The sequence below is a fragment of the Mustela nigripes genome, chromosome 9 (genome assembly GCF_022355385.1).
Source record: "Mustela nigripes isolate SB6536 chromosome 9, MUSNIG.SB6536, whole genome shotgun sequence".
In the NCBI taxonomy this organism is placed as follows: domain Eukaryota; kingdom Metazoa; phylum Chordata; class Mammalia; order Carnivora; family Mustelidae; genus Mustela; species Mustela nigripes.
The window spans coordinates 10,852,799-10,875,492 of NC_081565.1; the positions used below are offsets into that span (position 1 = coordinate 10,852,799).

Here is a 22,694-nt window from a genome sequence, read left to right on the forward strand (position 1 = left end):
TGAGTCACCCTGGCAATCCCCAGCTTCTTCTTCTTGCCCTGCTCTGTTTCAGCATGCCAGGCTGATTTCAGTTCTTTGAGTGTGTCAAGGGTTCTTGTTCAGTGGCTTTTGCTCATGTTCTTACTTTTTTTTTTGGCCTTTCTCTTCCTATTCCTCTAACAGTCTTTGGTGAACCCTTACTCATTCCCAAAGTCTCAGCTCAAGATGCCACTTCCTGAGATCTTTCGTGACCCTTCCATCTAATTTCACCCCCCATCATTCTGTCAGAAGACCCTCTTCTTTCAAAGCTCCCTTCACAGTCCAATTCTACATTCATGTATTCATTTGCAAAGCATCTGTCTTTCTAACTAGATCAGAAGCTCCGTGCAGACAGGGGCCGTAGCACATTGGTTCTAAGATATTATCTTGCTTAGGGAAATATACACATTTCCTTTTCTAAGATGACTGAAATACGCTTCATTCCAGGGTCTCCTTTCTGTCTGCCTTTTTGTTTATTAACTTTTGGGGAGCTTTTAAGGAACCAGAAGCTTTTCTTCACAGAGTTATTTTAAAATTCAACAACCAATTGGCCAGTACTTGAACCTAAGTCACTCAAATGGATCGTGTCTCCCGCTGCCCCCATCCCCAAACAAGTAATAGTGGTTGTCTGAGCTCCTTTCTTGTTTTGATGGAGTGAAAGAGCTTAGTGAGCCCCAGTGTTCCAGGAACCTAGATGATGTATCTGGATTTTCAACATGCTAAGCTTAAAGTACTTACGGGACACGAGAAAAAAGACAGAACAGAGCCTGGTGTTAGACATAATCTAAGGTGAAGATTCGAATTTAAGACCTTTACATAATGATAATTAAAGTGTAAATAGGCTATTAACAGAGGAGAATGTGGAGTGAGAAAAAGGAAGAGAAAATCCTGGGAAACACACTTCAGGGGAAGAGGTTGAAAGAAGGGCCAGAAATTCAGTAGTTTGAAGGCTCTTCCATGTTCTGTGTCGAGCAGAACGTTGGGTATGTAGCTTGTGTTGTTTGTGGGAGTGGTGAGTAAAGCTTTCTTCTCTTTTAGTACTTTTTATGACATTATGGACAAAATAACTATTGAAGAGCTGTCCATGATCCAAAGAGTGTCAATCATTTTATTTGTTAAGAAAACCCCTGAACCTCACCTGTGATAATAGTGAGCTGTTAAGAAAGAATTGTTTCTCTGAAGAGTTTATGCCACAAGACCGTTGTGAATGTTGAGTGGTGGAAATAGGTTTGATTTGTAATTCTTTGTTTCTGTTTTGTTGTTGTTGTTGTATTTTAAATAATTTTCCAAAAAGAGAACATGTTTGTATGCAGTAGACAATTAGCCATTTAGCGATAACCAGGTGAGAACTATTGAATCACCCTAGAGCCAGTATGATTGGCCTGGTCATTTCACCTTTCAGAAATTTCAGAATTTGAGTGTTGATAAGTTTGGGTTCTGTTGTATGATGAGGCTCCTGGACAGTCTAGATCAGGGGCTGGCAAACTAGAGTCAGCTGGCCAAGTATTGCCTAGTGGAGGTTTATGTGTGGCCTTTGAGCGAAGGTGGTTTTACCTTTATGAAGAGTTACTTAAAAACAAACAAACAAAACAGAAGAATCCGTGACTGAGTCCATCAGTGCCCTGCAGAGCCTCAAATATTTACCGTCTGGCCCTTTAGAGAAAAAGTTTGCTGACTCCTTCTTTAGTTTGTAAGTTGTAACTGAAATGAACCATAAATTCCATAGGAAAACCTCAAATTGATGACTACCGTTCCAGAATGTCTTGCACGTCATTAAGTTTTTCTTTTAAATGGTGGCTTAGCTGTTCAATTATGAGAACATTTTTTTGTTGGTGAATCAGTGAACTCTTGATTGATTGATGTCTGCCTTGTGCAACTTGATGGTGTGGTCAGAGGGTAGAGGGCTCTCAGGGCCATATGGTGTCTCATAGCATAGTTCTGGAAAGTGTTGACATCTATTCTGATACTATTGTTGTGTGTATAGTTTATCCCAGCCTTGGGTAAACATTGGGACACACATGTAAAGAGCACGGTGTATAAAGTAAAATAAAACATACATGTGGAATTGAATTATTTTCTTTGTTTACACTTTGCCGGCCCTCTGAAGAGACACTTTCTAGTTGCAAGAGTGAAATCCTTGAGTATTAGATTTCGGAAAACTATTTAAATTGTATAATTTTAAAAATTTCACTGCTGTTTCGTAGCATCTGCCTTTTGTCTTTATAATGAGATGTCATTGATCTGTTCTGAGTATAAATTTCCTCAGTGCTTGAGTCCTCCCGATAGCGTTTTATTAGAATCTGCAACTTGTGGGGAAATAAAAGTTGATTGGAAGCAGTTCTGTAATTGGAGGTGACTGTTCAGTGGGGCCCCGTCTAATCAATTGCTGAATAATTCTCTCTCAAAAGCGGATTTGATTTTTACAGTTTGATCTTCATAGTGTGTTCCCAGTGTTTGTTGATGGTGTCTGACATCTCCTGCCACTGGATAAATAAAGCCTATTATTTCTTTTTCAACATTTTAAGCGATTACTCTCATACAAGAGCTGAGAAGCAGAAGGTTAGCTATATTATCAAACTATGATCCTGTCTCTCCGAAGAAGCTGGGAACCTTGATTAATATGCCTTGTTAACTGATGATTTCAGTTCCATACTGGTAGTGCTAGAATAATTTGTATAAACCAAGCAGTACAGATTCCTTATTTTAGCACTAAGACTTACAAAGGCTTCTTTTAGCAGCCTTTAATTTTGTACTTATGTATGTGACATAGCCTGTGGCTGTGATAGCTACTGTGAATCTCCAGTTGTTTGGGGATGAAAGGTGGAGGCAGCTGGAAACTCGGTAGCTACATCTAGCTGTCTACCTAGAGAAGGCCTTGATTTCAAGTTTATCTAAACAAGCTCGACTAATCCCAACTATCTAGGGGGATCCACTGTCAAAACAAGCAGCGTGGCCCTGAGGCAAACACAGCTATACAGAAATGAAGGCTGGGGCTTCCAATACTCCGATGACTGCATACTGGAGGCTTTTTTTCCCCCCCTGAAAGAGGGTAAGAGAGGTAGAATTTGCATAATGCCTTTTCATTGGAAACTTTTGGAAAGCTGACAGACCTCCAGCTTATAGATCTGTAGCCACAATACAGAGTCTATAGGAGAATCCTTGAATGACCTAACCATATTGAAAGAAAATATAAAAGCGGCCAAGTATAGCCAAGTGAGAGAGGGAAAGAGGCTGATGCATTGTCTAACATCTGCTGTACTTCTCGTTAGTTTTGTTCTTTGCTATTCTGTGTGGACTTTGGAGAAGCCTAAGACAGCCTAACATGAATCCTATAATCTTCCTTCTGAATATTTATGTAGCGCGCCGGCTTCTAAGCTGTCCTGTGCGTTTTCTTACTTCCCCCTCATTTTCATGCTCTCAAATGAGGCCAACATTTCAAAAGCTAAATAAATGTTTGTGAATGTTTATAAAAGATTTGCATAAATTTGTCCTTGTCTGACAAAGATCACTTTTTTCTTATGCCAGTTCTGAAAAAAAATTTTTTTGTAAGGTTTTGGTGCTTGTCTTGACAACAGAGTCCTGCATCCCAGAACAATGATTGCTGATTAAGTGGGTATGCAGTTGTGACTGAATAGGCTTTCAAGATACTGGGTAACAAGACCTATCATCTGAAGGCTGAATTATAGAATTTAGAAAATGTTATCAGAAGTACACATTTAAATCTATTTTTTGGTACCATATCATTAGGTAAGACAAAGAGTTCTTACGAGTTAAAAGTATCACCACCCACGGTTTTAAAAATTCTTCTGTATAAATTTTAATAATTAGAATGTTTCAGTAACTCAGAATATCACTTTTCTTTCCTGTGGTTGAACATATTTAAAAATAATTTTTCGACCCGTAGGCACTCTTTGGAACCTGGAAGTCTACCAGTCATACGTGTTAATATGGTTACTGGGGTGGTGATCAGAGGAAATAAACCAGGCACTCGTTCAAGACCTCTGAATGCACAATCATACCTTGAGAAAATCTAAACTACATGAAATACGTGTTAGGGCTTAATTATAGGACACACACACAGACACACACACACACACACACACAGAGCCCAGACACTTGTGCCACCGATGTGTTTGCTGAATTCATTTGTCTTTTAAAATTAGAATGGATTTTGTGGGGTGGCAGGGGATGCTGTGGGTAGAGGTGCTAATTCAGTTCAGAGATATTCAAAGATTGGCAGGAGAGAGAGGTAACAGCCAGTTCTGTTAGTCCTTTGGTTGTATTGGTTTAGAGGCTTAAGTTGTCATTAAGGCACAAACTAGAGCCACTTCTCTGACACAGTTTTTATCACATCTGCTAGGCTTGTGTCCCAAGAGGAGACGTGGAGAGCAGTGAATTCAGCATGGGCCCATTATCGACTGCTTTCTCGTGTGTTGTAAAAGGAGTGAGACCTCAGGGAGGCTTGGAGCCTCCTCCCGTGTAATGTCCAAGTCAGATTTGAAGGACTGGTGGCAGGAAAGCTTTGGCCTTTGGGTGTGAATTCTAAGAAATAGAGGCACAATTAAGTTTAAAAAATTCAAGGACTTTGAGCTTGATAATGAAAGATTTTTTTTTTTCTAGACTAATGTGAGCAGAAAAGTTGCCCATCTGTGCACATTTTTGTGTGCATTTAAAATATTTAAAAGCTGACAGCTTTTAATATGCTTACAAAATACGATTTCTATCAGTGCTCTTTTTTTTTTTTTTTCTAAGTAGTATCTTCCTGAGGGCAAGTTGCTTCTTCAGTGAAATCATGTTTGCACTTTTACTTTTGGGACCCTGTTCCTTCGGTATGTGCTGACTTGTGTTTCCCCCTCCCCCATTTCCCCTAATCTTTCTTCCTTTTAAATATATTGATAATATAAATGTTCAGATAACAGGGTTTAAAATATTTAAGGAAATGAACAAGGCAAAATATCTTACAGTAGTAATATTACGTCCAAGGAATTCCATTACTGACGCCACCAAATGCTAATCGTAAGAGATTCCAACCAAATCATTTGTTCATTTTGTAAGTATGTGAAACAAATGTCAAGAAGTTTACTGATCTTAAAAATGTAGCTCTCTCATTTTCACCTCTTTGCTATAAGCTTTCAAGTTAATCAAATGAAATCTCAGAATAGAGGATGTGATAATACTGTAATTTGGGAATGACTTAGTTTTAAGTAATTTTTTGAAGATACGGAGAGATACAAAAGGGAAAAAGTGATTTTGTTAAGATTTTTTTCTGTAAGATCCAGTATTTTTACATTAGACTTCCAAGGTCATGAAGATCTGTACTTAAAAATAGTGAAACTACTGAAGAGGTGGTTCTTCAGCTGTTGTTAAGCATTCCACCAACCTACTTAATTTAGATATAAAATTTATATGATACATGTTATAGAACATAAAGAATTTCTATAGTTTTTTGTAATTTTATCTTTGAATTACATTGACTGTGTATATTAGGCATTATACAAATTAACATGATGATAACATATACATGACTCAAAATTAACTAACATTTGTAAGGGAAAAAAAAAAAGGTAAACTGGGAGTAAATATTGAAATATACCAAAGAAAGAAAACAGATTCTGTAGCATTTGAGCAGCATTGTTAGAAATTTGACCCAGCTTTTATGTTTAGGTGTTGAAAGGCCTTTCTGTAAAATTCCCTTTTTCAAAGACTTTTCTTTTTTTAAAAAACTTTGGCTGTAACTCTGTTATGGATCTTGGATGTAATCTGACATTTATAGGGATAGAGAAAAGGTTGTGTTTCCCATTTTCATATTTAGAAATTTCTGATCAACATTCTTGAACTTGGTGCTAATTAAGCTTCTAAAAACTTACCATTCTGTTTTACCCTTCTTGATCATAAGCATTAAAACCTCTGGTAGCTTTCCCTTGGAGTCCCTGGTTTTAAGTTGAAATGGCTTAGAGTAGAAATTTTGTTAGCTTTCTGTGTGTTTGGATTTTGTGTGTGTCCTGTTTTTAACTTTCAGCTTGAGTTTTAAGATCATCAATCAAAGGCTTTTCTTTCAAGTCAGTGGCACTGATCTCAATGGCAGAACTTAGACAGTCAGCATTTCCCTCATGCTATTAAAAAAATTTGAGCATTGATATAGAATATTTTAGGAATTTTTGCTCCCCTGATCTTTTCATCACACATTTACATTTTGAAATGAACAAATAAATTAGATATAAAAAAAACTCAGGAAATGTTCTCCCACTGTTTTCCTGTCTCTCCCTCCTTCACTCTTTTTGGACAAGGGTAAATTATCTACTGCTGTCCTAGCTTTCAGCAAGCTGCAAAGTGGCTGATTATAGCTCTCTGTGTTTTAAAATACATTCATTTACTCAGGCTATCTCTTTCCTTTATTTAAATGTTTTCCTGCAAACATTTTCTTTTTCCCTTTGAACTCTTGAAAATGTGTCTCATCTCCCCACATTCTGTAACCCCAGAGGATATTATAATCAGCCTGCGCTTTTGTCTTTCAGATGGCATTTATTTGTGGGGTGTATATGTCAGTGTCTGACTGTGGGTTGTTTTCATCTGCTGAATACAACTAATTTTCGTTTATGGGTCTCAGTGAAGCAATGGAAACAAAGTATGGACCTCCAAACTGATGGTTGTAGGATCTTGTACACCTCCTTACCCACACCCCAAATTTAGAGCAAATTGGTTTAGCCTTATTAATAATCTGTTAACTGCGTCAAATTGAGTCTTCCAAGTTTTGCTCCCAAATAGATTCTATGATGGATACTATTGTAAATGTAAAACTTTACCAGGTTTTTAAGAGAACGCCTCAATTTCAGCAGAACAAAATCCGCTTTCTCCAGATTGGAGCGAGTCCCCTTAATGGGGACTTCCGTCCCCGTCTGGACTTCCGTCCAGAGAAGAATTCACATTGGATGAAATGAATCCAAAGGAGACTGAAATGTCTCTTGAGTTCATTTCTGAGTTTCATTTGCAAGTGAATCCAGTGTTAGGTGTGTGGATTTCATGTTTGCTTCAAACTCTGAGGCTTGGTGTCTATCTCCTTGTGGGCTGAGCTTTGTAGATGTTGTTGCTTTTCTACTACACTGTGCAATCTGCTGTTTGATATATGCATGACTGAAAGGTTTGTGCAACTGTCTGTCCTCCACGAGGCTCCCCAACCCCCCGCCTTGCTCTTATTTCTTCCCACATGAAGTATCGTTGATTTTCTTAGGAAGAAAAGCCCTTTTAGAAATTGCCTATTTCATAAATTGTCTAGTGACACTAGGGGTTGAATGCTGAATTCTTGTCTCATTTATTTTGAAAACTTTGCTACTGAACTCACCTTAATCAATGAGCTCAGTGTTGTCTCCAATAAGTTATGTGTTGGATATATTGATTGGGAAGGATTTTAGAAAACCCGTCTGGGGTTTATAATGTCAGCAGTGTTTTGATTATGAAAAGAGTTGGAACCTGGGGACATGGAACCAGGTGGCGAATGTCCTAAAGCCAGTGGTGACATGGTGGACTGGTTCCCTCCTGGGATCTAGTTCATGCCCTGCACTTTAACTGTGGTGACCGGCTACTATAGATTCACTTTTTTGCTCATTAAAATGTTAAAAAATCAAACTGTACATAAAAAGATTTGTGAAAATATAAACTTGGGAATTGATCTGGGGAGCTGGCACGATTTCCCCCACCCCCTGCCTTAGCAATGAGGTCATTTACATTTCATCAGCCGTACTGCATCTTGAAGATCTGATTTATGTTGTAGTAGTTGTGGTTGTACTGAGGCTGGTTGTCTGAAAGAGCTTGTGTAGGCAAGAGGAAAAGGGGAGAAAACAGGAACATTACCATTTTCAAAGAAAGTTCCCTAGCCAAAGACACAGGTCCTGGAGAGGAAAAAAGGGGTTGCTAACTACTTAGTGACTTTTTCCAGTAAAGTTAATGTTGAAAGACACTCTTTCATAAATATAATGCTCAAATTATATTTAAATCAGGGTTTGGGAGTCCCCTCTCTTGGGGAGTGGTACTTTTCGTCTTCAGGTAATTGTATTTTTCTTTGGAATAGAGGATAAAGTAGTTAAGTGTGTGTGTGTGTGTGTGTGTGTGTGTGTGTGTGTGTGTGTGTAGGCAAAAATCAGTAGTAAGAAAATTGGTTTGTTTCAGCAGTTTTTGTTTAGAAGAAACACTGCTTGTTTTTCCCTGTCTTCTGCTTATCAAACTAAGAAGATTTTTCAGTTCTGATTGAGATAATGTGTGAATATGCCTAACACAGAGTAGATGTTCATTTCTGTTTTCTCCTCTGACAGCACACCACTGGCTTGTTTGACTTAAATTGGAATATCAAGCTCTTGTAATATCACAAACATGAAGAAACATATTGTAAGGCACAAACATGTGCCTACATTTGCCTCTATTCCCTTCCCTCCTCCCCTCCTCCTGCCCCATTGCTTAATTAGACTTATCACTGCTTTCTTGGTTAAAAGGAAAGCTCTTGGGAGGTGGACTATACCCAGCCTACACTGGGTATTTTGATATTTGTTCTAATATTATCTGACAGACAAGTTCACGGTTGGTTATTACTCTCGACATTAGAAAGTGGTAAGTAGTTTCTATATTGTAGTGAGTAATAAGTTGGGCATATTAGATTCCTTTGACTCTGCTGTAGAGCACAATGCTTCCTCAGAGCCATGGGGGTCCTTTCTTTCAAAAATCTTGAGGCCTTTTGGCAGCTCTACTCCAGCATACAGTAGAGAAACACTTCTGCACCTGTCACTTCTGAGGGTAAAGGATAACTGTCTTTGTAGCTGATGTTGGCAGTGAGTGAGCACTAGGTACTGAGTGTTAAAGGATGCTCAGTACATACACTGAAGTCAGGAGATGCTTTGTGGCATCTGAAACCTGATGTGAAAGGAAATTTGTAAGGATTTTTTTTGTGTGTGCATGTAAATCATAAGAGTTGAGCGTATGTGGGTTAGAGTATGTTTTAGACTGCAGACATTGAACTGATTTCTATGACCTTTTCCCCAATATTTGCCTGATGTTAACATTATTGCTCTGAGACATGGCTCATTTTTCTGATTCTTGATGAGCTTTCGCAATTTACTTAAACATAATTAGTTTTAAAACAACATGTATGGACTTCTGGATGCCACATGATGGAATTAACTGGTGTAGCAATAATGCCTCAGAGAATGTGCTGAAGTATTGTTACCTGCTCTTTTTCATTTTTTAGTTTCGTCTGCCTTTACTCTTTCATGACATGCCTTAACAGTGCTGTGATATACATAGTACCAGGCCAAGATGATATTAAAAAATAGGATATGCTCAATTGAATTATGTAGGCGGAACATGCTCTGGCAGAGCAAGTCAATGTGCTTTCTGCTTCATTGAGTGGGTTATTAGATTGATGTGGTTTATTTCTTGAATGATAGAACTGGTTTTAAAAATAAATGAAGCGAGAAGCATCAATTCAGTTAGCATTGATAATTCATTATTATTGGTTAGAAAAGTGCTACATTTGTAAACTGATCTATAATTTATCACTTGGATTAGGATTTGCAATGGGCAGGTTTGTTTTAATTTGAACCAGCTTCTCAATGACCGAACAATGTGTTCTTCATTTTGTCTTGAAGTTGGGATTTTCAAATAGTTAAAAAGCAAATCAAATGCATGAAAGGAATACTTTTTTAAAATTTATAACGTTGGTCTGTGAACTTATGATAAGCACCAACTGTGGGCTGTCCAAGTCTGTTGTTAAATTAAGTCAAGCTAGAGAAAATTTTATGAAGGAAGTAATAATTAATTACTTGTATATGTGTTTAGTTATGTGTATATATGCCGTATACGTGGAAATGTGTCTCTTGGGAAAAAGACACATGTGCGTGCGCGCGCGCGCACACACACACACACACACACACACACACACACACTGTGTATTGTGTCTCTTATTGTGCTGTTCTTAATGCAAGAAGCTTCCCTTTTATGAATAAGAAATGTTGCTCTGCTTTTTGCTTCCTTTTTGTGCACTTCCCCTAAATGATGGATTTGGTCTTATTACCTACATATTTGTAGAAAGATATTTAGTTGCTTTGGATTTTCACAAATTATAAGCAGGTAAGTGTGTCCACTTACAATGACATTTACTGAAAATAGTGCATACTTAAAATTATTATCGTTTGATTACAAAATTTATTTATGCCAGAGATGGCAACTTCTTTATAAAGTAAGGAAATGAAGTTTTAAACTCTAAAAAAAATGTAGTTGACAACATTCAGGGACAATTATCTTCAAGTTGGCTTTCTATTCTGCTTGTGATTTGGCCTATTGATGTAGGAAAGCGTTGTCTAATCCCGGCCCCCTCTGTTCCTAGGTAACAGGCAAAAACGGTGCCAGCAACAGCGGCCCTGCCAGGCCAAACCCATGTGGCTCGGTGTTATTCACTCTGATCCATATGGTCAGGCTGGAGATGGTCCCTGGAGGGGTGTTAACACTCAGCAACCCAACCGCCTCCCTCCCTTCAGAGCTTTCCTGCGTGGCTCCTGCTGCTTGCCCATGTGTGATTCTTGATTAATTTTTCATTTTTAATGAAGTTTGATCATGTTTATTATTTCTCATGATTGACTGCCTGTACTCCTCCCATGTAATTGATAAAGCCCATATTTCTTCATCTGTCTCCTCTTTCTTTAGGGTAAAGTTGCTAGATTGTGTGCCGTGGTTAATGCTAGATTTATTGGTCCCATTAGATGTATAAATTATCTCTCTTTCTCTCCACAGGAAGTTCTACAGACTTTGACCAAGTTTTGTTTCCCCTTCTATGTGGACAGGTAGTGTCAGATTTTCAAACTTTACTAGAAAAAAAAAAGTGTCAATAAACCTGCTATGGAAAATAAAAACCATACCATTCTTAACATTCCGTCTGTTTAACCAAGATTTAAAACGTCTATGTTTTAAGGGGAGTTGCAGTGTTCTCCTTTCCCGGGGATTTTATGGACACTATCAAAAAGTTTAAAGCTTGGAGCTTTGTGTTGGTTGGTCTCTGAGGTGGATTTTGCATGACATTAAATTTTTGATTTTGGTTATCAGACTTGAACCATGATTAAGAATGGTTGGTATTTATTCCAATGCTATTTCATTCTTATTTAAGTGTGAACATATTTAACTTAGGTAATGTGGCATTATTCCATGGCCTTATGAGTATTACATGGACTTTGTTTTTCTTTGATTCAACGTAAAATTTAGATTGCCACGGGCCTATCTTGTTTAAAGGTGTTCAGCTATTTAAAAGGCATGTTGTTTCATAGTATCTTGCATTTTAGGTGGCTAAGAATGGTATCTCTGGGGAACTAAGCATTTTCTATAGGTTCTATAGAAAAATCGAACATTTTCTTAAGATTTTGCAGTATGGTAAACTCTTGGAAAGGTGTCAGTATAAGAACTCTAAGATAGTTAAAATAGTCTAGTGGATTTAAAAAAAAAAAAAAACCCACTGGTTAATGGTAACAATTTTGGAAGAGCTTCTTTTTTTTTTTTGACTGTATAAAACTATAACTCACTAACAGTATTAATAAAATGTCAAAGCGGTCCTCTTAATCTTCTTTTCAAGAAATGTCTACTATGTGTTTCATTACATTTTAAATGACATTTCAAGCATATTATTTGTGCAGCCATTTGCCCGCCATTTACTCTTTTAAATTTCCTCTTAGAGAATTGAGCTATGAACTGTGCCTACAATATGTCTTAAAAAGTCCACTTCTAGTGTCAGAGGTTTTAGAAAATATCCTAAGTAATAACTGCCATAATAATGTTCTGAGAAAGCTAGAAAATGGCCCATCTTCAGGAAGAGTCTGTCTTGGATTTCAGAGTACCGAACCCGGCAGGCCTGAAGGATTTCAGTGGTTTCGAGTGCACGTGGGTAGTGTGCTGCTTGGTCTTTTCTACACTTTGTGGGAGTGGTATCCTGCTTTGTTTGGCACAAACCTAAAAATGGCGTGAGATGAGAATTGGTAGCCAAAGGAGTTTAAAAGAGTACTAAAAAGCAGCACTGGAATGTTGCCAACCACTTATAATCACTGTTTTCCCTGGTTCTAACATGTTATTTTTAAGCCAATCAGCCATTGTAGTATTCCCAGACTTGGGCCTTTTTAAATCCTGGGATCAGGGTTGTTTTAGTAGTTAGTGGGTTGATGCTCAAAACAGAATAGCCTTAATTTTAAGGGGGTCAGTCTTTGTAATGAGAGTCCTCTTGTCTCTTCTTTATCCTATTCCTTCTAAAAATAGCAAGGAAGTAGGGTTTTGTTTAGAGACGTTTAATGCAAACTTCACATTTATATGTATGAATTAGCGATGCATGAAATTTCCTCCAGTCACTTATAAAATGTCTTACAAATTATGGCAAGGGCATATTTATATAAATTAATAAAGCTGAAATATTTTTAAAATGTGGTTAGGTATCTAACAAAGAAAAATAAGAGAATATATTTTTACATGACTTCTTGTAAGAGTGGTGATCTGTTTTGGATAGATATTCTTTAATTAACTTTGTAAACTAATATTGAAAGAAATGCGCAATGAGATTAAATCCACCCCCAACACACAAACCTCTCTCTTCCTCTCTCAACAACCACACTGCTCTACTTACCTACCTGTCTGGGTGATTACATTCTTAAATGGAAAAAAAAAAAGCAGAGTCCTTAAATAGTTCTAAAATCTTTTTCTTGTCACCAATGTCCTGATGCCTTTTTGTTGTTAGAAGAATATTTTTCTTCTAAAAACATTTCTGTCTAGATCACCCTCCCCTAATCATGTTTCTCCTATTTTTTCACAAAATGATTTGGGACAGAAATGTCTCTTTATGGATCTACTTTAATCCTTGCTTTGTTACAGTGGTTCTGTCTTATATTTTGTTATATTCCACACCCTATAGGTGTTGATAACTTTTATTGATAACAAAAAATTCCACTTTATTTGAGGATTATATTTTTTCTCTTCTCTTTCCCCACTTTTAACCTTTGCAGACTTTCATGTAGAAGAGATAATGATAAGTTTACTTACAATAAACACAAAGGTTTTAATGTTACCATTTTTTTTTTATTACTTTGCATTAGCACTGTTGAATGGCTATGCCCAGATTCTGGGGCCCACAGAGCCCCCCAGATGTATTCTTGATACTGTTTGCCTTAAAAAAAAAAAAATACGTCAGCATGGGAGATGAGTAATGCCCTAGGTGATTATGTTCAAAAAAGAAAGCTTCCTAATCTTTTCTGTATCTGTGCTTTTCTATCCCAAGGAACAGTAATACAACTTTCTAACATTTCTAGTCTATATCAAGAGTGGGATTTTCACAGTCATCATCAAATCACCTGTTAACATTGACATCTTACTGTCTCTTGTGTTGTTTTAAGATTTTTCTTTCTGAAACTAGGACTTATGAAAAATAATAATGCCAGTATCTCTTCAAAAGAAAGTGCTTTCTCATGTATCACCTGACTTTATCCTCCTATCCTAAGAGATGAGAACAGGTGTTGTTATCTTCATTTGAAAAAAGTCTAGGCTGCAGAGAAATTAGAGTTTACCCTAGGTTCTTATTAGGCTGCTAACATAACATAGATGTCCATCTCCCACATTAATGAATACATTTTTCTGTAGAACATGTTGTGGGGAGATCAGTCACCAAACAGTGCAGAGAGGATGGAAATTTACATTCGAGTGATGCTAGTCAGAGTGCTGGCCATTTTCACATTAGTACTTCATTTCTTTTCCCCTGCAACTCTGAAAGATAGACGGTGGTGGTAGCTCTTTTACAAAAGAGCAAAGGAAGGTTCCAAATGTGTAGCATTATGTTGGGTGATATGGAAATGGTATTAGACTTGGAGTTCTGCCCTCCATGTGTTTCTCAGTCTACTTCAGGAAGTATTATAAATACACATCAAACAGTATCTCTCCAAAAGGATAGTGAGGTTAGGGAAGACTGAGATGGTCAGAGAAAACTTCTCACAGTGGGAGAGACTTGTGTTGAGTCTGCAAGGACCGTAAGAAGCGGGTAAGTGGAAGGGAGAGCCTAACACCCCATATGCCTGAGGAGCAAAGCAGAGGAGAAACCACGAGTGAGCCTAGAGATTGTTCAGCCTGAGCAGATGGAGCCTGCTGGGGAGAGGGTGATGTGTACTGTGAGAGCTTGGGCTCTGGCTACAGGAGGCCTTGCAAATGTGTGAGAATAAGACGAAATTCGTCTGATTCAAACATCCCATTTTACAGAAGGGAAACCAAGATTTGTAGAGGTGAAATGCTTGGCTTACGGTCACAACTACGTAATAACAGAGCTGGGAAAGAAACCCATACTCTTACTCCCAGTCCAGAGTTTGTTCCCTCCCTCCCTTCATGCCTTTCTCTCTCCTTCTCTCCTTTTGTCCTTCCTTTCAATTATTTGCTAGAGAGAGGAAGGCGAGCACGAGCGCGTGCACCCAAGCAGGGGGAGTGGCGGGCAGAGGGAGAAGCCGGCTCCCTGAGGAACAAGGAGCCTGATGTTGGACTTGATCTTGGGATCATGACCTGAGCTGAGGGCAGATGCTTAACCGACTGAGCCACCCAGGTGTCCCTAGCGCAGAGTTATTTCTACCTTAGGCTGTTTCTGAGGCTCTTGGCAGAGAGGAGTCTTGAAACGACAGCAGTGAGAAATGTTATCACTCTCAAAAACTTGTCCTTGTTGGACAAGGACAAGGAAAGCTGTTTCTTAAAGGAAGGAAAAGAGAGATTTGTATACCATTTTGTACTGCGGTGCTACTTGGTAGCTGGCAACCGCTTCAGTCAGAGCACAGAGCACTCACTGGAGGATGGAAAAGCTCTTCCTTCCCAGGTTTGTGCTTATCCTCATTCGGAACCCAGTGAGTCGGCTGTCATTCAGGTGCTCTGTAAATCCTTCTGCACACAGATGACACAAGCACAAAATGAAATGACATAATCTTTTAAGGGTCAAAGGAAGGCATAGTTTCGTGATTTCGGATGTAACCACAGATGCAAATGTGATTCACATGCTATTTGCTCTTTCATAAGTCTGTTATGTGCCGGGCGTTGTGCTGTGTTCTCCTGCTCTACAGACGTACACATTTGCAACTTACTATTACCATAATGCCATGTATGGGGAGAAGGACTCAGAGAAGTTCAGTAACTGCCCCAAGGCCCCACTCCCAGTAAGCGGTAGAGCTGCTTTTGGAACCTGCATTTATCTGACTTCCAATTCCGCCTTCCTTTTTCTACTTTATCGTTCTACTTTATCATTAGTTCCATCAGACCATAACTAAAGTAACCAAAAGAACTTTCAAATTTTCTCTTTTTAAAAAAGATTTTATTTATTTATTTGAGAGAGAGCTTGAGAGCACACGAGTAGGGGGAGGAGAAGCGAGGGAGAAGCAGGCTCCCCACTGAGCAGGGAGCCGGACCCAGGGCTTGATTCTAGGACCTGAGCTGAAGGCGGCTGCCTAACCGACTGAGCCACCCAGGTGCCCCTCAATTTCTTTCAAAAGCAATGTATGTTTATTGTAGAAAAGTAGCAAATTCTGGTAACTGAAGAAGAAACCGAGCAGAGACTGAAACTGATGTGCTGGCTAGTGTGCTCATCTGTATCTGCCCAGACCTTCGCACTTGTTCCACATCCACACATTCATCCTGCTCTGCTTTGCAAAACTGAATTCCTTTGGCCCACTTGCATCTCCTGTGTTTCATCCTTGGGTTAGTTCCTTGGTTTGGTCCCATGGGTTAAGCTGCGCCCTGTGATCGTTTTCTACGACATTTGATAACAATGAAACATGTAGGCCTCACTGGACAGAACATTGGGAGTAGCAACCTGGAGGACCAGGTTTTCATCTTTGTTCTGCCATTGACTTGCTCTGTGCTGTGAGCCAAGTGATGTCTCCCCTCAAGGGCCTTTGCTTCTTCATGGGTAAACTGAGGGGATTGGATTAGACCTTTGCTATTCCTTCTGGTTTTGCTACTTTTTGGTTTCCTACTTATGATTCATTTGTGTTTTGTCAGGCTCATGTAGATGAGGGAGTCTAGTATTCCCTGATAAGTTTCTTGAGCAGATAGGCATGTCTCTGGCAGTATGTGACCTACTCTTGGTCCCCAGACATCTTGGGTCAGTGTCATTCTTGCCACTTGGATCTTTGAGCTTGGAATGTGAGGAACTTGAGTCTCAGTCAGATGAAAGCTTTATGGAAGAAAACTTTGAGGCTCATGTAACTTAAGGTTGAGATGGGGTAGTTTGATAAAACGTGATTCCTGCCTGATACCCTGCACGCACAGGTGGAAAGGAAAAGCAGCTTTTAGGGTGCCCTGCAGTAGGGCCCAACAGGTAATTATCAGTAAGCTGTACTACATCGAGGATCACAGAATGTTTGAGTTCCAGCTCTCGAATTTTGTAGTTTCAGGACAGTAATTTTCACCTTGTATCCATTATATGCTACTTCGTATACATTATTTATAATTCTCACCAAAAAACCGCTCTGCAAAGTTTTATTTTCATTTTGTAGGTGAGGCTCAGAGAGGCATGATAACTTGCCTGTGTTCACAGAGCCAATGTGTAGCATATCTGGGCTTGGAATCTAAACACCTAAGCTTCTCCCTCCTGCGTCATGACTCTGCCCCTCCAGAGTCTTCTCCAGCGGCCAGCAGCAAACTCTCTCTCCCTTTCATTCCCACTCAACCACTGCCTCATTGTCTCTTCTTGGAAGAGTTAGCTGCACATGTGTTTATCCCTCAGCCCTCTCCAGTCTGTCTTCTGCTTCTGTCATTCAGTTCGAGCTTTTCTTACCAAGGTCCTCTGTAACCTCGATACCGCTCGGTTCACTAGCCACTTTTCCTCTCTCATCCTGATTCGTGGGTACAGTTGACCAGTCCCTCCTGCTCGTTCTCCGTTTTTCCTTTGATGTTCTTTTCTCCCTGCGTCTCTAAATCGGTGCTTCTCTAACCTCGTCCTGGATCCTCTTCTGTTTTTCCGAATGCTCTCCCTAAGTGATCTTGTTCTTTACCATGGTGTTAAATTACGTCTGTGTGTAGATGACTTCAATTTATAGCTCCGGCCCAAACTTTTTCTCTGATTTTCTAAGAAGTATGTTCAGCCACGTACTTGACATTTCTATTTTAAGGTTTCTCAGACTTAACATATCCCGAATGGAACTCTTAGATCTCCCCGCAAACTTGTCTTTTCTATCATGAAATGGTAATTTGCTGTCTTTTTACTCTCAGTACATCTGCAAGCCTGTCATTTACACCGGCTAGAACTAGGAACTGGTTCTAGCTAGTTCACTAGCTATTACACTGGCTAGAACTGGGAACTGTCCGCTCAGCTCCATTCCCCCCACCCCCTCCGTGAAGTTCGGCTCCATCCAGTTTCACCTGCGCTAGTACACCAGCTTCCTCATTGCTTTCTTTGCTTCCGCTTCTTCCAAACTGTTCTCCACGTAACATTTCCCGTTGTACACTAGACTGTTTTTCTCTTAAAGAAAACCACTCAGTGGCTTTCCCTCACCTTTACAAAAAAAATCCTAAATCTCTTTTCCTAAATCCTAAATCACCTTTACAAAAAAATCCTAAACCTGTGAGGCCTTGTGTATAATCTAGCTGTTGCTTAGTGTAGCCCCTTCACTTCATGCCTCTTTGCCTTTAGCTCCCGATGTTAGCTGCGGTGGTGTCCTGGTGTCCGTTGAGTTCCTTGAACATGCCTTGTTTTTTCCAGCCGGAGGCCCTCTGCCTAGCTCCTTCTTCTGCTTGAAACACTCAGGCCCCTTTCTGAAGGGGTTGCTCTGCCTCATCCTTCAGGGTCAGGGTCATTGTCACCTTTGAAAAACTGTCTCTAACCTTGTTAGTTGAGTATGGCTTTGCCTTCTCCATTTGCTTCTATCTTTGTTCCGGCTTTGGTTTCATAAAACACTGGCGCATACAGCTGTGTGCTGTGTGGTACACTTGTTTGTTATTCCTCTCTAGCTAGTGGGATATCTCCATAGCAGGACAGGTGGCCAGTCCTTGTTCTGGTGCCCAGTGTAGTAGTTGCTCAATTTACAAAGGGGACAAGAAAACCCAAAGGCTGATAATATGGAGAATCGCATCTCTCCCTGGAAGATTGGAACCACACCGCCTGTTGACATGCTTCATGCCGTGTATACACTCAGTGTGTAAATAACTTGGAGATTAAGCAGAATGCTGCTGGAGGAGCCTTGAATGGCTCACGGGCATTTAAAAGTCAGCATGAATGTTAAAGTCTGGTTTGAGTATTTGTTCCTTTTTGCCCTGGTTTTCCATATTCATCTAGTCCTGGGAAGCACAGCTAAGGGTGGTCTTGGCCCTGGTCTCCTGGGCATATATCTGGAAATACTCAAATTTGGTTTCTCTTGCTTAGTGGGAAGTGGTGTGTTTGATAAGACAATTATCTGGATTCCCACATACTTGAGTTCCTTTAACAGGGTTGCAAGCTGCAGGTGAGGCAAGGGTTTCCTTGTATTTAGTGTAGCCTGGCAGAATGGAGAGGACTTTGAACCTGAATTGGGCTTGGAATTCTGTGTTAGTCCTGATACTTTGAAAACAGCAAACAAAACCAAAAACAGCCCTGTGTCTCCATTTTCCCATCTTAAAGCGAGATGCTTTTTGCGGTTCCTCCCAGTTTTAAACATCGCGAGATCTCTGATTCCTGTTAAAAAGTTACGGATTCTAATACTGGAGGTAAACACGAAGCCTGTAGCCTTTAACGAAGCAGACCCTTTCCCCAAAGTCATTTTTTATGGAGAAAGCTTGCACACTGTCCCAGAGCGCTGCAGCAGAGAGGGAATGACAGATTCCTTGGAGGTTTCGAAGTCTTCAAGTTAACCTCTGACCACCCTTGCCTGGCTTGTACTTGATTGGAAATTGTCCAAGGAGAAAAGATTTTAGGGTTTGATGGTTTGGGCCCCCTTTGTTTGTTTGTTTGTTTGTTTGTTTAAATGGCTTATACTTCACCCTATTAGGAATTAGAAAGGTGAGTCAGCTGAGAATAACAAGTGCTCCCTCCTAAGCTGCCACCCCTCCCCCGCCCACACCAAGAGAATTTTGTTCACTTTACTGAGTGCAGGAGCAGCTCCCTTGGTCACCCAGAGGACTGTCCTTTACGGAAAATACAGAACAGAGAAGAGAGAAAGGCCAACTTCCTTTCTCTGCTCATATAAGGGTTACAAGTATGAGTCAGTGGGGAAGATTCTGAGCAAATGCATGATTTCAATATGAATTTTTGTTTTCCTTTAGATGGTAACTTAACAGCTTGCATCTCTTCTATTAATTATTTTGTATTATGGACTGGCCTTTATTGTAAATGCTGATCTCACTTATTTCCGAAACCTCCTTTGGGTTGGGTAGTAGTTTCGCATTGTTATTCCAGGTGAAGAGACTGCAGTGCTTAGAGGTTAAGTCACTTGCTAAATGAAGGCCCAGTTAACAAGTGATTGAGTTGGGATTTGAACCAAGTAAATGAGTAATGAATCTTTCTTTGAGCCTAGGATGTCGCTAAAAGCATTTTCAGCATTTTTAATGGTAGTGAAAAGATAATGGGGAAATTAATGACACTCAATTCACAAACGAGTTGTGTTCATTCTGTGTCCTTTTCGTAGAGATTCAGAGTGTTTTCTTTCAGTCCTATCAATACCCTTTCCTTCTAGGATGTTTTATTTCAAACATTCTAGAAGGGAAATCAGACTCTGAGTTAAAATAATGAACAGTCATATTTTATATGCTCACATAATAATATTTCACAAAAGCATGACCTTATTTGCAACTTAGAATCATTGTGACCGGTTGCTTTAAATATTTTAATAATTCAAGTTTTTCACCTCCCCCAGTGAGGCCCACTTTTCTCCCCAATCACTTTAATTATGTGAGCTAGAAACCTGTTTCTCACACATCTTCAGTTCTCAACCTTGTTAAAATTAATCATATAATCCCCCTTTAAAACATAGTATTAAATCACCATAGTAACACAGTATCCAAGCTTTATTGATAAAGCATAACAGCCATAAGAAGGTAGAGTTTGGTGTCCCCTGGACAGCTCTATAACTTTTATAGAAATGTGTTCCTTCTTCTGGCTTGTGTATGGTGGAGGGATAGCATTACTTACACCTGTTTTATTACCACACTGCTTTTAAATTGCCACCTTGTTTTCGCTCACCTTCCTAGTTAAACAAGGAGAGTGGAACACTTTCTTTTCTTTCTGAATTATTTTCTTGCACTCTCTAACCACTCTCTAGGGGATGGAATTGTTTCCTTAAACATGACCAGGTAAGGTCCATTGACCTTTTTTGTGCTGGGATACCTTGAAAGTCTCCTTAATTTTCTTTTGCTTATGTGGTTTCTATAAGGGAGTTTTAGAAAGGAAGGCGATCCATATTTGAAAAACTAATTCATATTGTATCCAAAGACTCAATAAGTCTGCCTTTGGAAAAGGCCTGGTGAATGATTTTCATTTCTGCTGGCAACTTAGAAAGTAAATTATAGGTGAGAGCACTGATTTGAATATTTTGTCAATTTGAGAATATTTTGTAAAATACAATGTACGTAAAATACAATATAGGTTAATGAGTTCCTTTGAATAATTCAATGTCAAATTTCAAAATACTATGTTAGCATAAACTTATGTATCAGGATTTGGAATAGTTAAGTTTTTAGAAAGAAATCCAAGCTAAGTGGTAAGCTGATTTTAGAAAGTGGTCTTTAAAACATTTTGCACCTGCAAACCTAGTTTCTAGGTTAATCTGATTAGTAGTATGCTTTTTTATTGCTTGAAACATATTTCCTACTTTATGTCACTCTTATCTGTGGCATTTTAACGGAATTTTGCATTCATGTGGGAACTTTTAGCTTTTTTCTCCTTATTCTTTCTTTAAAGCCCGTTTCCATTTCTAAGCACCTCACCTTAAGACTTTGGGTATTTCGGGGTGGCTGGGTGGCTCAGTCATTAGATGTCTGCCTTTGGCTCGGGTCATGATCCTGGGGTCCTGGGATCGAGCCCCACATCTGGCTCCCCGCTCGTCAGGAAGCCTGCTTCTCCCTCTCCCACTCCCTCTGCTTGTGTTCCTGCTCTCTCTCTCCCTGTCTCTCTGTCAAATAAATAAATAAAATCATAAAAAAGACATTGGGCATTTCTGTCCTGTAAAATGTATGTTCCTCGTAAATTCAAAAATTCTGCAAGACACAGGAATGTAGGAAAGTAGTAGCTAACCTTGCTCTCCGGAATGCATTATCTCTCCTTAGAAGCTCTGAGAGTAGGATGCAGTTACCTACCTGGTCAGTCTTAACATTTCCTTTTCTGGAAAATGGGAACATCATCTAACTTCTGGGGTTAATATGAGTAAGGGAGATGCTATTTATCAAGTGTGTAACTGGATGCCTGGCACGAAGTGGACACTTAAATACTGTTGTCATTACTGCTCCCCGACGAGGCGAATAGCTGGGGGAGAACCGTTAGCGGCAAGCTGGCAGAGTAGGCTTTGGCATCATAGAGGCCTGGGTCTCAAACACAGCTTTTTGCAGTTTCCCAGCTGGCACCTTAGGCAGTGCTGCTGCCGGCTATTTCCTCATCTATAAAATGAGGTTAATAGAATGCTCCTTTCAGGATGTGGGGGGATGATTAGCAGGGCTACCTGCCTGAACTCAGTAAGCAGGTTTGGTAGCTGCTTGGGTAGGGAGGTGGTCACTAGAATGGGCTGCTTGCTGTCTTTCTTTTCTTCTTCTTCTTCTTTTTTTTTTTTTTTTTTTAACTAGCTCTGTTTCCTCGAAGTGTGTAAATTTCGAGTTCATTTACAAAGAGTTCCACTGAGAAAGGAAATGTTACAGGTTCAACGACTTGTCATGATCAGATGCTTTATCAAGAAACTTACTGCACATTCATTTTTCCCCCTTTGTCCTGTCTTTGCTGCAGCCTCACAGTGAGCCAAGTTGGCCAGAACTTCACGTTCGTGCTCACTGACATTGACAGCAAACAGAGATTCGGGTTCTGCCGCTTATCTTCAGGAGCGAAGAGCTGCTTCTGTATCTTAAGGTAAGGGAGAGTGGCTTTGGCTATTGGCTAGTTCTGTGAAACAGTGTCGGCCTTTGCGTCGTTCCTCTGTCATTAAATTTCCCAGCTGTTCTTCCCATTTTCCTATCTGTCTCCCACAAGTCACTGCACTTGGGGAGAAGGACTTCGCCGTGTTGTTCTTGCACTTTAAGTTCTGCAGATAATCGTATTTATTTATTTGCATCACATCCCTTGGGTGGGAAAGGGATCATTGCTTCTGTGGAGTATGTGGAAGCTGGGGAGTCAGCATGGCTTCAGTTCCGCCTGCTGTTATCTGGAGCTGTCAGAAATTAGCCTGTTAGGCTTTCCCTTGGACATTTTGTGTATGTAAGATTATTAATAAAGTATGTGTCTGTAGCTCAGGACGTCTTGCAGACACTGATTGCATCCTCCTCAAAGTAACACCCTTGCCCTCTGTGGGTCAGTGAGGGAGGAACTGTTTCCCAACTTGGCTACTTCTCTAGAGGTTTGGAAAAAGTACAGAATCCTGGAAGAAGGCTTCTTTAGGTCTTCTAAAGCCCCCTCACCAACTTGGCTACTTCTCTAGAGGTTTGGAAAAAGTACAGAATCCTGGAAGAAGGCTTCTTTAGGTCTTCTAAAGCCCCCTCAC

General features: G+C 39.7%; 1 protein-coding gene across 6 annotated transcripts in view; it reads left to right on the forward strand.

Annotated features, from left to right (window-relative positions):
- The window catches only part of DENND1A (DENN domain containing 1A), a 496,533-nt gene that overhangs the window by 137,564 nt on the left and 336,275 nt on the right, over positions 1-22,694 (forward strand). For 4 of the 6 annotated variants that reach the window (XM_059410848.1, XM_059410842.1, XM_059410846.1 and 1 more), the window contains exons 4-5: positions 10,792-10,841; positions 21,947-22,066. The exons of 1 other annotated variant lie outside the window; for it this stretch is intronic. In XM_059410848.1, coding sequence (XP_059266831.1) covers positions 10,792-10,841; positions 21,947-22,066 — 170 coding nt within the window. The remainder of the gene's footprint in view (positions 1-10,791; positions 10,842-21,946; positions 22,067-22,694) is intronic. One more of the 6 variants, XM_059410843.1, reaches the window with a different exon arrangement.